The following is a 14,294-nucleotide window of genomic DNA, read 5'->3' on the forward strand; positions in this document are numbered from 1 at the left end:
CCCTATTTTTATTTTTAAATTACTTAAACCATTGTGGGTTTCAGACTTCATAGCTGGGTTTCAAATTTCCAATGAATCAGGGCCAATCCCACCACCACCCTTTTCCCAGAGTATATCTATCTGAACCACCATCCTTTGTCTCATCCCACTCCCAGCCGGTCAGTATAATAGGCCCATTAGATTGTTAAAAGTTTGGGTCTCATGGGGCCCGGAGAGATAGCACAGCGGCGTTTGCCTTGCAAGCAACCGATCCAGGACCAAAGGTGGTTGGTTCGAATCCCGGTGTCCCATATGGTACCCCGTGCCTGTCAGGAGCTATTTCTGAGCAGACAGCCAGGAGTAACCCCTGAGCACCGCCGGGTGTGGCCCCCCCCCAAAAAAAAAAAAGTTTGGGTCTCTTGATTCCAGTGTTGTCACTCTTTGGCTTGGATATTTAGTTGTCCTTTTTTGTTCTTTTTTAAATCTCCACCAGTGCCCCTGAGACCGCTTGACCCCTGACCCTGACCCGTATCATTTTATGTTTGTGTTTCTCCTCCACTCAGTCTTTCCTTCTGGCTCTGCTCTGGGGCCCCTATTTTGAAATAAGACGGGATCATGAATCACAATTGAACTGTCAACGACACTAGCCACGCATAGTAGAGGACAGACCCACCCAGGGCTTGTCCTACAGGGAAGAGGACGTACACCGGCGCCAGCACAGTCTCTTTAGTCCTGAGGACCTCGACATTCTGTCCCAACCCTGGAAAACTAAGCTCGCACCACCTGCGGCCCGGTCTCCCTCCCTCCCTCCCTCCCTCCCTCCCTCGCCAGGACGTCGCCAAGTTGACACCGACAGTCATTAGAAGCCTCAGGGGCCGAGCGGTGGCGCGAGCGGTTCATCCCCCGGCATCCCATAGGGTCCCCCCAAGCCAGGAGCGATTTCTGAGCGCATAGCCAGGAGGAACCCCTGAGCGTCACTGGGTGTGGCCCCCAAACAAAAAAAGCCTCAGATCCCGCAGCGGACCCTCCCGCCGGACCCGGGCCCCTTTAGGATGAACGTAGCAGTGGCCGACGCGCCCGGGACCGATTGTTCCCGTGACCCTCGCGAAAGCGGGGGGCGGAGCCGGGGCGTGGCGATGGGCGTGTCTGTGGGCGTGGCGAGCGGCGAGCGAGTTCCGGTAGGCCCGAGGGCTGCGCGCAGGCGCACTCGGCGACCGCCCGCTGCTGCGGCCTCGGGGCGCGGCCTGGGAAAGGCGGAGTCCGGGGCGGGGCTCCATGAGGGCGCGGAGCTGCGGTGCGCGCTGCACCCCCACTCCTTGGCGCTGTTCTGGCCGCCGGCTCCGATCTGCGGAAGCCATGCTACCCAACACCGGGTAAGGGCTTGGGGCCCCGCTGGGAGCACGGGCTGAAGGCTCGGCTCGGTGGGGTCGGGCGGAGGGTCGGGCTTCCCGGGCGCTGGGAGGGAGGCGCCTCCTTGCAGGACGCGGCGTTCCCCCAAAGCCGCCTCTCCGCGCCCGGAGTCACCCCGGGGTGGAGTTCAAGGTGGGGAGCGTGTACCGACTCTTCTTCCCGCGACAGCGAATCTGGGGTGTGTTTCTGCGCCTCCCCCACTGCACCTCAGGGTGCCCTAGCCCCCCGCGCCTTGGGGTTGGCACAGGCGCTGGTCACGCTCTGGGGGAAGAGCGAAAGTTCCAGGGGAAAGGTCACTCGCTGCGAGACGCGCTGACTCGGAATGCTCGGGGGTTCGGGAGCGATCAAGTCGTGGGATGTTTTAAAGGGCGATTTGAAGGCCAGGAACACAGTAGTCTTCATGTGTGGTGTCTCGGGGGGCTGCTACAAAGGTGTGACTTGTGGTGGAATGCACGCACCAGGCAGTTGGATCTGGCTAAGTATGTTCGCCCTGTTGTGCAACCAGTCTTCAGAACTTTTCCCACCTGCGACAGAAACTTGCATTCTTGGAACCTCTTTGCCCCTCTCAACTGCTGTGTTTCTCGAAAGGATGGGTATTGAGCGGAGTGTTACAGAAACCTGTCTGTTCATGCTTTAATTTGTCTAAAGCCTAATTCTGTGACCAAATATGGACCAAGGGTCAAGAGTTAGTATCCACAGTCTCATAAGTTTGCAATTCAGAAACATTTTGTACTTCTAAACATTCCATTTAAAAAATTCATAATGTGGGCCCGGAGAGATAGCACAGCCGCGTTTGCCTTGCAAGCAGCGGATCCAGGACCTAAGGTGGTTGGTTCGAATCCCGGTGTCCCATATGGTCCCCCGTGCCTGCCAGGAGCTATTTCTGAGCAGACAGCCAGGAGTAACCCCTGAGCAACGCGGGTGTGGCCCAAAAACCAAAAAAAAAAAAAAAAAAAAATTAATAATGTAGTTCTCCTTTTTACTTTGTATTGGACAGATAAATTGTGATTTATGCAACCACTTCTTTATCATTGAACATCAGTTCATTTCTAGTTTTCTGTTTCCTTCTTTGCTGCAGTAATTATCCTTCTATTCACCTGTTTGCATGTTTTTGAGCATCAGCTATATATGATGATGAATTTCTGGAAGCAAACCTGCTGCAGCAAAAAGAAATATGTATAAAAATATGTGCACTCTAATTTTGATAGCTGCTGGGGCCAGAGTGGTTAGGTAGTATAGTGGATAGGGTGTTTTCCTTGCTCACGGCTGACCTGGGTTCAACCCTCCACGTCCCATGGACCAAACACCACCAGGAGTAAAACCTTAGAGCACACACACAAGTGACCTCTGAACACCATCAATAACTTTAGGTGTGTGGGCCACCCAATTTTTTCGATAACTGATACAGCCTTTCAAAAAGGTTGTACTTCCTAAGAACGGTTGTTTCTTTTTTTTTTTTTTTTTTTTCTCCTCTTTTTTTGTATCTTGGTCTTTACCTTAGTACTCAGGAGCTATTCCTGGTTATGTGCTGTAGGTCATCCCAGCAGAGCATGTGGAGTCTTGAAGTGACTTGGATCAACCAGGATCTCCTATATGCAAAGGATGTGCTCAACCAGTTAAACCACCCAAAGGTGTTTCTTAATCCTGCAAATTGACAAATGACAATAGGCTTGATAATAGAAATTTTTGTTTTAATAATAAAAATATTGAGAAAACTTATAAAATTTAGTAAGTACACTTTGAATTTGTATTCTGAGGATGAAGATCTTTTAAAATATATTTATGGGTTGGAGAGATAGCACAGTGGTAGGGCGTTTGCCTTGCACATGGTCAACCTGGGACGGACTGGGTTCAATTCCCTGCATGTCTTATGGTGCCGCGAGTCTGCCAGGCGCGATTTCTGAGCACAGAGCCAGTAGTAACCTCTTAGTGCCCCCAATATATATGTATATATTTACATATACATATATATATATATATATATATATATATATATTTAACGTAGACCAGAGCAGAGAAATACAGTGGGTAAGGTGCTTGCCTTGGATGTGGCCAGCTGGGCTCATTCCCCTACATCTCATATGGTCTCCTGAACTTTGCCAGGGTCAGCACAGAGCCAATAGTAATTGACATCACCTAAAATACATTTAAACCAGCCCTTCTAAACGAGAAATTTTGACGCCGCCCCCACAGGATTGTTAGAATTATCTGGGAACATTTCTGATTGCCACATTACAAGGAGGGCTTCTGGCATCTTAAGTAGGGAGAGCCCAGGGGTGCTGATAACTGTAGTGCACAGGATAGTCTCCTACAACACAGAATGATGTCTCCTAAAATAACAGGAGTTGAGAAATCTGAGTGTTTTTTTTTAATTGTATACTGTGGGTTACCAAGTTGTTCAAATACAGTCATTTCAGGCACTGAATGTTTAAACACCAATTCCACCACCAGTGTTTCCTGCCCTCTACCCCTGTCCTCAGTTTCCCTCTTGCAAGCACAAACAAACTTAATTACTATTGTTCCTTACAACACAAAGGCAAATGGGATTAAGAAACCTAGGATTGGGCAGGAGAGATAGCACAGCAGGCATTTGCCTTGCAAGCATCCCACCCAGGACCTAAGGTGGTTGGTTCGAATCTCGGCATGCCATATGGTCCCCCATGCCTGCCGGGAGCTATTTCTGAGCAGATAGCCAGGAGTAACCCCTGAGCACCGCTGGGTGTGGCCCCCCCAAAACAAAAAAATACAAACAAACAAAAAAAACTTGGATCAATAAGGGTCAATCTAAAATAACTGCACCTGGGGAACATTGGTGGAGGGATTCATTCAGTATCATGTGTTAAAAAATATTTGCTTTTTTGGGCCAGAGCGGTGGCGCAAGTGGTAAGGCGCAAGTGGTAAGGTAAGTGCCTGCATTAGCCTAGGATGGACTGCATTTTGATCCCTCGGCATCCCATATGGTACCCTAAGCCAGGAGCGATTTCTGAGCACATAGCCAGGAGTAACCCCTGAGTGTCACCGGGTGTGGCCCAAGAACTAAAAAAAAAAAAAAATAAAACCTTTGCTTTTTGGGACTGGAGTGGTAGCACAGTGGTAGGCCATTTGCCTTGCACACGGCCAACCTATGATGAACAACCTATGATGAACAGTGGTTCGTTTCTGGCATCCCATATGTTTCTCCAAGCCAGGAGTGATTTCTGAGCGCAGAGCCAGGAGTAACCCCTGAGCACCACAGGGTGTGGCCCCAAACCAAAAAAAATTTTTTTTGCTTTTTATCTTCATATTGACTTTTTTGTTGTTTCTCATACAAAAAAAATACTTTTTCGATCTTTAAGGGTGTGAGTTTGGCCACACCTAGTGGTGTTCAAAGAAACTGTCTATGGTGCTGAGATCAAATCAGTGTCTGTTGTATGCAAAGGAAGCACCTTAACCGTTTTAGTATCTTTTCTAATCCCTCAAATTGTGTTTTTATTGTGTCAGTTAAAAAATTTTATAAATCTGAGGCCGGAGCAGTGGTGCCAGAGGAAAGGTGTCTGTCTTGCAAGCGATAGCCTAGGACGGACAGCAGTTCGATCTCCTGGTGTCTCATATGGTTCCCCCCAACCAGCAACAATTTCTGAGCGCATAGCCAGGATTAACCCCTGAGCGTCAAATGGTTGTGGCCCCCAAAAATCAAAACAAAAAAATTGAATAAATCTTTTTGTTTCCTTTATTTTATTTTGGTTTTTGGGCCATACCCAGTGACGCTCAGGGGTTACTCCTAGTTATTCCCTCAGAAATTGCTCCTGGCTTGGGGGATCATATGGGATGCTGGGGGATCAAACCGCTGTTTGACCTAGGTTAGCGTGTACAAGGCAAATGCCCTACCGCTTGTTTCTATGACAATATAGAAGGCTATCTTAAAAATATTTTAAACAAATCAATATTCTCATTATATGGGTTTTGTGTTTTTTTCCTGCAGTTTTCAGTCACAAGATGAGATATTTGCACACTTTTTATGTATTAGAAGTGAGTTTGAAGCTCACTTCATTTGGTTTGGCTGGCTCAGATGAACTTGTCCTTTCTGTTAAGAAATTCCACCTTGGGCCCGGAGAGATAGCACAGTGGTGTTTGTCTTGCAAGCAGCCGATCCAGGACCAAAGGTGGTTGGTTCGAATCCTGGTGTCCCATATGGTCCCCGTGCCTGCCAGGAGCTATTTCTGAGCACAGCCAGGAGTAACCTCTGAGCACCTCCGGGTGTGGCCCAAAAAACAAAAAAAAAAATAAAAAATAAGAAATTCCACCTTGGGGCTGGAGAGATAGCATGGAGGTAAGGCATTTGCCTTGCATGCAGAAGGACAGTGGTTCAAATCCTGGCATTCCATATGGTCCCTCAAGCCTGCTGGGGGCAATTTCTGATTATAGAGCCAGGAGTAACCCCTGAGCACTGCCGAGTGTGACCCAAAAAAACAAAAAAGAAAAAAGAAATTTCACCTTGGGGCCGGTGAGATAGCATAGTGATAAAGCCTTTGCCTTGCAAGTGGTTGACCCAGGGCCAGTGGTGGTTCAAATCCCATCATCCCATATAGTCCCCAGTGCCTGCCAGGAGCAATTTCTGAGCATTGCTGGGTGTGGCCCAAAAACCAAATAGAAAAAAAGAAATTCCACCTTTATTATATATTCAATTTTTTTTTTATATTTTAGTGGTCTTTCTGGCTTTTCTTTCTTTTTCTTTTTTTTTTTTTGTTTTTGGGTCACACCTGGCGGCGCTCAGGGGTTACTTCTGGCTCTATGCTCAGAGGACCATTTGGGATGCCGGGATTCAAACCACTGACTTTCTGCATGAAAGGCAAATGCCTTACCTCCATGCTATCTCTCTGGTCCCCTTTCTGGCTTTTCTAATCCATTACTTTGGCCTGTTCTTAACATCATTTCTAAGCTATTTTTTTTTTGTTTGTTTGTTTTTTGGGCCACATCCGGTGGTGCTCAGGGGTTACTCCTGGCTGTCTGCTCAGAAATAGCTCCTGGCAGGCACAGGGGACCATATGGGACACCGGGATTCGTTGGAACCAACCACCTTTGGTCCTGGATCGGCTGCTTGCAAGGCAAACACAGCTGTGCTATCTCTCCGGGCCCCTAAGCTATTTTTTGTTAGGTGGCTCACACCATTGGTGATTTGGTTTTATTCCTGGCTCTATGCAATGTGCTTCTGGAGATTGAACCTGGGTCAGCGACATACATATCAACAACGTACTCTATCCACTGTACTACCTCTCTGACCTAGTACTGTGGTATTTTAATTGCTTTAGTTTTCTTAAAATGTTTTCGTATCTGGGGGTGGAGGGAAATACTAGTTTTTGTTTTGGCTGAATTATTTTCCAGAAATTTCCTGGCTGTTTTGGAGTTTATTTTTCCCAATGAGCTTCAGAATGGCTGATTAGGTTTTTATTGTTATTTGTTCTCTTGGTTTTCTTGGGAGCCCTGCAGATAGAAGGGATAGAATCTCTGACCTCACAGGTAACAGGCATGTGCCATATCCCAGTGTAGTTATTTCTGTTTTTTTTTTTTTTTGGGGGGGGTCACACTCAGCGACTCTCAGGAGTTACTTCTGGCTCTGTGCTCGGTATTTGCTCCTAGCAGGCGCGGGGGCCATATGGGATGCAGCGATTCAAACTACTATCCGTCCTGGATTGGCTGCATGCAAGGCAAACACCCTACTGCTGCACTATTTCTCTGGCCCTTTTTTTTTAAAATAATATCTTTATTTTTGGGGCCGGACCGGTTATGTAAGCGGTAAGGCATCTGCCTTGCCTGCACTAGCCTAGGACAGACCACAGTTCAATCCCCCAGTGTCCCATATGGTCCCCCAAGCCAGGAGCGATTTCTGAGTGCATAGCTAGGAGTAACCCCTGAGCATCACCAGGTGTGGCCCAAAAACCAAAATAATAACAAAAAAAATCTTTATTTTTGGGTCATACCCAGTAATGCTCAGGGCTTTTGATTCTGCATTTAGGGATCACTTCTGACATGATGGGGTACCTATGAAATTAAATTCAGGTCCAAAGTATCCAAGACCTTACAGTACAGTCTTTCTTTAAGTGATTTTCATTTTTAAAATAGTTGCATTCATCTCTTGTTTTCAGATTCTTAAGATACCAGAATTCTAATGAATTGTTAGAAAGATTTTAGTCATCTCCCAGTGATGCTGAGAAGTTTGGAAGTTTTCTCCCCCTTCTCTCTTTTCCTTCTTTCACCCCTCCATTTCCCCCTCTTTTTTCTCTGCCTCCCTCTCCCTTCTTTTCTCTGTAGCTTTCTTCCTCTTTCTCAGTCTTTCATACTTTCCTTTTCCCTCTCACTCCCTCTTTTTTTCCCTGATGTTCTCTTAATGCTTCAGAGCTAGTGGCCCTCCTTTATAGTATAGGCCTCAGCCCCAGGGTAAGGGGAGAAGTTATCTGATCAGCCTTTCTGCCAATGCCTCAGACTGAAGCAAGAGTCCTTTCAGATGTCCCCATGTCCTTTATCCTACTGGGATCCAGTCCAGCTAAACTGAAGGCAGAGGCCTTTGGCTTTTTAAAGCAATAGTTGGGACATTACCTAACACGATAAATTGCTTCAGTTTTATATACTACTTTTATTGTTAAAAGAAGGAAAAATTACAGAAACACAAGATGTGTGTGTTTGCTTGTTTATCAAGAAGTGGCAAGAAGGAAAATCCAGATTGCTTTGAATGGACATCTATAAAAAGGCTTTGTTTGTTTGGGGCCACAGCTGGCTGTGCTCAGAGCTTATCCCTGGCTCTCTACTCAAGGATTACTCCTGGCTTATGGGAATTGAAACCCTGTTGGCCACCTGCAAAACAAGTCTCCTACCTTTTATATTGTCTCTCCAGCTCTCTATAAAAGGTTTTGGAAAAAAAAAAAAAAGGTGGGGAGCCACAGTGATAGCACAGTGGTAGGGCATTTGCCTTACCACGGCTGACCTAGGACAGACCCAGATTCTATTCCCAGCATCCCAATGGTCCCTCAAGCCTGCCAGGTGCAATTTCTGAGTGAAAGCCAGAAGTAACCCCTGAGTGCCTCCGGGTGTGATCCAACCCACCCCCCCCAATTAAAATTTATTATTATTACTGGGATAATACCTGGTGGTGCTCAGGAATCACTCCTAACCGACTGGGAAACCATTTAGTGTCAGGGATCAAGCTGGGCTGCCTGGATACAAAGTTTGCAAAATTTGTGCTCAGGCAGCTGAGCACTGTTTGCACATGTTTGCTCTAGTCATCTTTGTCACCTTTTTGTTTGTTAGGGCCACACTTGGTGGTGTTCAGGATTGCTCCTGGTCCTGCTTAGGGATCACTCCTAGAAGGGGTTGGGGAACCATATAGGATACCATGAATGAATACAGGTTGGCATTATGCAAGGCAGATGCCTTTCTCTCTGTTATTGTTTCAGCTTCTAAGGTTTTTACTTTTAAACTACATTGAATGCCAACATAAATAAAGGAACTTTGGATAGGGCATTTGCCTTGCATTTGGCCAAACATGAGTTTGATCCCCAATATCCTATATGGTCCCCCAAGTCCCACATAGGAATGATTCCTGAGCATACATCCAAGAGTAACCTCTGAGTTTCACTGTGCATGGCTCCCCAAAATGAAACTTAATTTTATGTTGTGCCTATAGAATAAACATAGAAAAAAATAATCCAGGGTAAGAGAGATAGTACAGTGGGTAAGGTGCTTGCCTTGCATGTGGCTGACCTGGATTTAATTCAATATATAGTGTTCCTTATAGTTCCTTGAGCCCAACAGGAGTGATTTCAGAATGCAGGGCCAGGAGTGAGTACTCCCAAGTGTGGCCTTTCTACTAAAAATATTATAATAATTTATATATATACATAGGGTTTTTTTTTTTTTTTTTGGTCACATCTGGCAGCACTCAGGGGTTACTCTAGCTCTGCACTTAGAAATTGCTCCTGGCAGGCTCAGGGACCATATGGGGTGCTGGGGATCGAACCTGGGTCTGTCCAGGGTCAGCTGCATGCAAGGCAAATGCCCTACTGCTATGCTATCGCTCCAGTCTCTAATTTAAATAATTTTTTTTTTGGGCCACACCCTGTGACGCTCAGGGGTTACTCCTGGCTATGCGCTCAGAAGTTGCTCCTGGCTTCTTGGGGGACCATATGGGACGCCGGGGGATCGAACCGCGGTCCGTCCTAGGCTAGCGCAGGCAAGGCAGGCACCTTACCTCCAGCGCCACCGCCCAGCCCCTAATTTAAATAATTTTTAACAGTAGTTTTATTGTATACCTTTTGTTGTGTGGTCACACTTGGCAGTGCTCAGGACTTTCTCCTGACTCTGTGCTTAGGAATTACTCCTACAGGTGCTGGAGAAAACCCGAGATTAAACCTGGGTCAGCTACATGCAATTCAAGTACCCTACTCATTGTACTATTTCTTCAGCCCCTAATTTTATTTAATTAAAAATGATGACTTACAAAGTTATTGATAATGAATTTTAAGTTGGCATATAATATTCTAGCATCAATACCAGCACCAATGTCAATTTCCCTTCACCAGTGTTCCCATGTTCCCTCCACCTTACTGTATTTTTGTAGAGGGATTTATTTTAAAGACAAAAAGATGTACAAAGAAATCCTGACATTTACTTAGTAGATTTGTTACTTATAGTGGTATTTGTGTAGTGATTCGTTGCCTATAGTGTCTTATTAACAGTATAAACATACCCCTTGTTGGTTTCTAAGTATTCTCTCCATTGCCATGGGCAAGATCTTTGTACTTGGATCTTTTTTATGTGGCCAAGCCTGAGTCTCAGGACTCTAGCTTTTTTTCTTTTAGAAAAACTAAACTTTCACAAGCCCATCCATATAACCAAACCTTTTTTGTTTGTTTTTGTTTTGGGACCATGCCTGGCTGTGCTCGGGGGTTACTCTTGACTCTGCACTCAGCAATCACTCTTTTTTTGTTGTTTTTTTTGGGCCACACCCAGCGGTGCTCAGGGGTGACTCCTGGCTGTCTGCTCAGAAATAGCTCCTGGCAGGCATGGGGGACCATATGGGACATCAGGATTCGAACCAACCACCTTTGGTCCTGGATCAGCTGCTTGCAAGGCAAAAGCCGCTGTGCTATCTCTCCGCTGTGCTATCTCTCTGGGCCCCAGCAATTACTCTTGGCAGGCTCAGGAAACTATATGGGATGCCGGGGATTGAACCTGGGTCAGCCATATGCAAGACTGTGCTATTGCTCTATCCCATATCACCAAAACTATTGAGGGTAAGTATTTTCTTTTCTTTTTTTGTTTTTGGGCCACACTGATGATGTTCAGGGGTTACTCCTGGCTATGTGCTCAGAAATCGCTCCTGGCTTGGGGGACCATATGGGACTCCGGGGTATCAACCACGGTTTGTCCTAGGCTAGTGCATGCAAGGCAGATACCTTACCGCTTGCGCCACTGCTCTGGCCCCAGGTATTTTTTTTACTTTTTGTCACCCCACCCCTTCTCCCCAAGGGTAGGTATTTTGTATTGATTACTTTAACCTAATTTTTTTTTTTTTTTTTTTTTTTTTTAGTTTTTGGGTCACACCCGGCAGTGCTCAGGGGTTACTCCTGGCTGTCTGCTCAGAAATAGCTCCTGGCAGGCACGGGGGACCATATGGGACACCGGGATTCGAACCAACCACCTTTGGTCCTGGATCGGCTGCTTGCAAGGCAAACACTGCTGTGCTATCTCTCCAGGCCCCTTTAACCTAATTTTTAAAAAATTTGTGATATTGGGCACATGCAGACCAACTGCTCTTCCACTAACTACTGCACTTTTTTTTTTTTTTTTGGTTTTTGGGCCACACCCGTTTGACGCTCAGGGGTTACTCCTGGCTATGTGCTCAGAAATCGCCCCTGGCTTGGGGGGACCATATGGGATGCCGGGGGATCGAACCGAGGTCCTTCCTTGGCTAGCGCTTGCAAGGCAGACACCTTACGTCCAGCGCCACCTACCCGGCCCCAACTACTGCACTTTTAACTAAAAATTTTTGAAATGACCAGGGATTACTCCTGGTTCAATACGCAGAAAGTGGTTAGCCCAGAAATAAGTGAAACTGGATATTGAGCCTGGAATGACTGTGTACAAGGCAGGATTGACTGTGTACAAGGCAACTACACTACCTACTGTACTATCACTTTAGCCCTAGAGTTGTTTTTTTTTTTTTTTTTTTTTTTTGGTTTTTGGGCCACACCAGGCGGTGCTCAGGGGTGACTCCTGGCTGTCTGCTCAGAAATAGCTCCTGGCAGGCACGCGGGACCATATGGGACACCAGGATTCAAACCAACCACCTTAGGTCCTGGATTGGCTGCTTACAAGGCAAACACCGCTGTGCTATCTCTCCGGGCCCTTCTGTGTATTTCTTAAACTCATTTCTTCTAAAATCTGTAAGATCATGACATCCCAATATAGTACAAAATGTCTAGGGCCTAGATTTATTGTTGTCCTCCTTTCAACAATATCTCAAGTCGGCATGGTGATGTGGGATGCATACTTACTGCTCTTTGAAGAAAGAGGAGCCATTTTGGACTAAGGTTTAGCATTATTTGGAAAATTTGAACTTCAGTATATATATAGGTATTCCCAAGTATCAAACCATTCCAAACATGAATGCTTTAAAATAATGATTTAGGGGCTGGAGCAATAGAATAGTAGTAAGGCTTTTCCTTGCATGCAGCCAACCTGAGTTCAATCCCCTTCACCCCATAGGGTCCTTCACACACTCCTGGAGGGATGCCTTAGTGCAGAGCCATGTATAATCTCTGAGCACTCCTGATTGTCACACAAGAACAAACAAATAATAAAAAAACAAATAAAGCAATAATTTGCAATTGCTTGATGATGAAAATATCTTCCACATGGCATTAGGACAGGGGAGGGTGAAGGGGGGGAGAAAGGGGAAGGAGGGAGAGAGAGAAAGAGAGGGAGAGGGAGAGAGAGGGGAAGAGGGGAGAGAGAGAAGAAGAGGGGAGAGAAAAAAGAGAGGAAGAGGGAAAGAGAGTAAGAGAGAGAGGGAGAGGGAGGGAGAGAGGGAGAGGGAGGGAGAGAGGGAGAGAGAGACAGAGAGAGATTAGAGCCATAGAATAGGGCGTTTGCCTTACACGCGGCTAACTTGGGTTCTATTCCTGGCATCCCATAGGGTCCCTAGAGCTTGCCAGCAGTGATTTCTGAGTGCAGAGAGAGCCAGGAGTAACCCCTGAACGCTGCCAGGTGTGTCTCCCTGAAAAAAAAAAAGAAGTAAAAAGAAAAGAATCTCAGAATGGGCCCGGAGAGATAGCACAGCGGCATTTGCCTTGCAAGCAGCCGATCCAGGACCAAAGGTGGTTGGTTCGAATCCTGGTGTCCCATATGGTCCCCCGTGCCTGCCAGGAGCTATTTCTGAGCAGACAGCCAGGAGTAACCCCTGAGCACCGCTGGGTGTGGCCCAAAAACCAAAAAAAAAAAAACAAAACAAAAACAAGAATCTCAGAATAAGGAGGAGGAGAAGAAAGAAGGAAAGGAGAACAACATTCTATTGCCTAAATTTAAAGGGAGGAGGAATATGTTCTCTTTATCTTGATGGAAGCTGTGCCAAAAGATTTGTAGCCATAATTAGTCTATAGTACTGTTGTATAATTTAGCAGTTTCACCAATATTTAGATGCTCTGAGAAACTCATGCACATATGACTGAAAGAAGTGTAGGAAAATATTTATAGGAACATCGTTTCAGAGGAAGGAGCAAAAACTGGAATCCATTGCCAAAAATCCATAAGCCATAGCAGAATTAGTATATTTATATATGTGGACTATTGTATATTATATATGTGGACTATTATATATATTGTATATTATATATGTGGACATATTATATATGTGGACTATTGTATATTAGCTAAAGTAAGTGTAGCTATTTGTACCAATGTGGGTAGATCACATTGTTTTGTGAAAAAAGAAAAATATCAACAAACTTTTATTTTGTTTTGTTTTTGGGTCACACCCAGTGTGACCTAAGAAATTGCTCCTGGCTCGGGGAACCATATGGGATGCCTGGGATTGAACCTAGGTTTGTCCTGGGTCAGCTGTGTGCAAGGCAAACGCCCTACTGCTGTGCTATGGCTCTGGAGTGGTGCTCAGGGCTTACTACTGGCTTCATGCTCAGGGGTCACTTCTGGTGGGCTTGGGGGACATTTGGGTAATCAGAGTTCAGACTAGGGTTGATCACCTGAAAGGCAAGCCCCTCACCTGTCACTATCTCTCGTTCCCTAGAATGATATTCTATTTGCTGAGACCTGGAGAGCTGGTGTGTTTGTTTCTCAGGGCTGCTGAAACCTAGTGCCATATAGAATGAACAGTTTAAAATAGAAATGTAGAAAACTGGGGCCGGAGAGATAGCAAGGAGGTAGGACATTTGCCTTGTATACAGAAGGTCAGTGGTTTGAATCCTGGCATCCCATATGGTCCCTGGAGCGATTTCTGAGCATAGTGCCAGGAGTAACCCCTGAGTGCAGCTGGATGTGACCCGAAAACAAAACAAACAAAAAAAAGAAAACCAGAAACATTGGCTCAATGGCTTGGAATAGGAGAGATAGTTCAATAAGTAAGGCACTGGGCCCGGAGAGATGGCACAGCGGTGTTTGCCTTGCAAGCAGCCGATCCAGGACCAAAGGTGGTTGGTTCGAATCCCGGTGTCCCATATGGTCCCCCGGACCTGCCAGGAGCTATTTCTGAGCAGACAGCCAGGAGTAACCCCTGAGCAACGCCGGGTGTGGCCCAAAAACCAAAAAAAAAAAAAAAAAAAAATAAGTAAGGCACTTACCTTGCATGTGGCTGATCTGGTTTCCATTTCCCCAAACCCACTATGAGTAATTCCTAAGAGCAAAGTCAGAAGCCCTGA

At 46.0% G+C, this 14,294-nt stretch overlaps 1 protein-coding gene across 1 annotated transcript in view; it reads left to right on the plus strand.

Annotated features, from left to right (window-relative positions):
- Nucleotides 1-1,292: 1,292 nt before the first annotated feature.
- The window catches only part of HSDL2 (hydroxysteroid dehydrogenase like 2), an 85,054-nt gene continuing 72,052 nt past the window's right edge, over nucleotides 1,293-14,294 (plus strand). Inside the window, exon 1 of the mRNA XM_049784696.1 lies at nucleotides 1,293-1,352. Coding sequence (XP_049640653.1) covers nucleotides 1,336-1,352 — 17 coding nt within the window. The 5' untranslated portion in view covers nucleotides 1,293-1,335. The remainder of the gene's footprint in view (nucleotides 1,353-14,294) is intronic.

Source organism: Suncus etruscus, chromosome 1 (assembly GCF_024139225.1).
Source record: "Suncus etruscus isolate mSunEtr1 chromosome 1, mSunEtr1.pri.cur, whole genome shotgun sequence".
NCBI lineage: Eukaryota > Metazoa > Chordata > Mammalia > Eulipotyphla > Soricidae > Suncus > Suncus etruscus.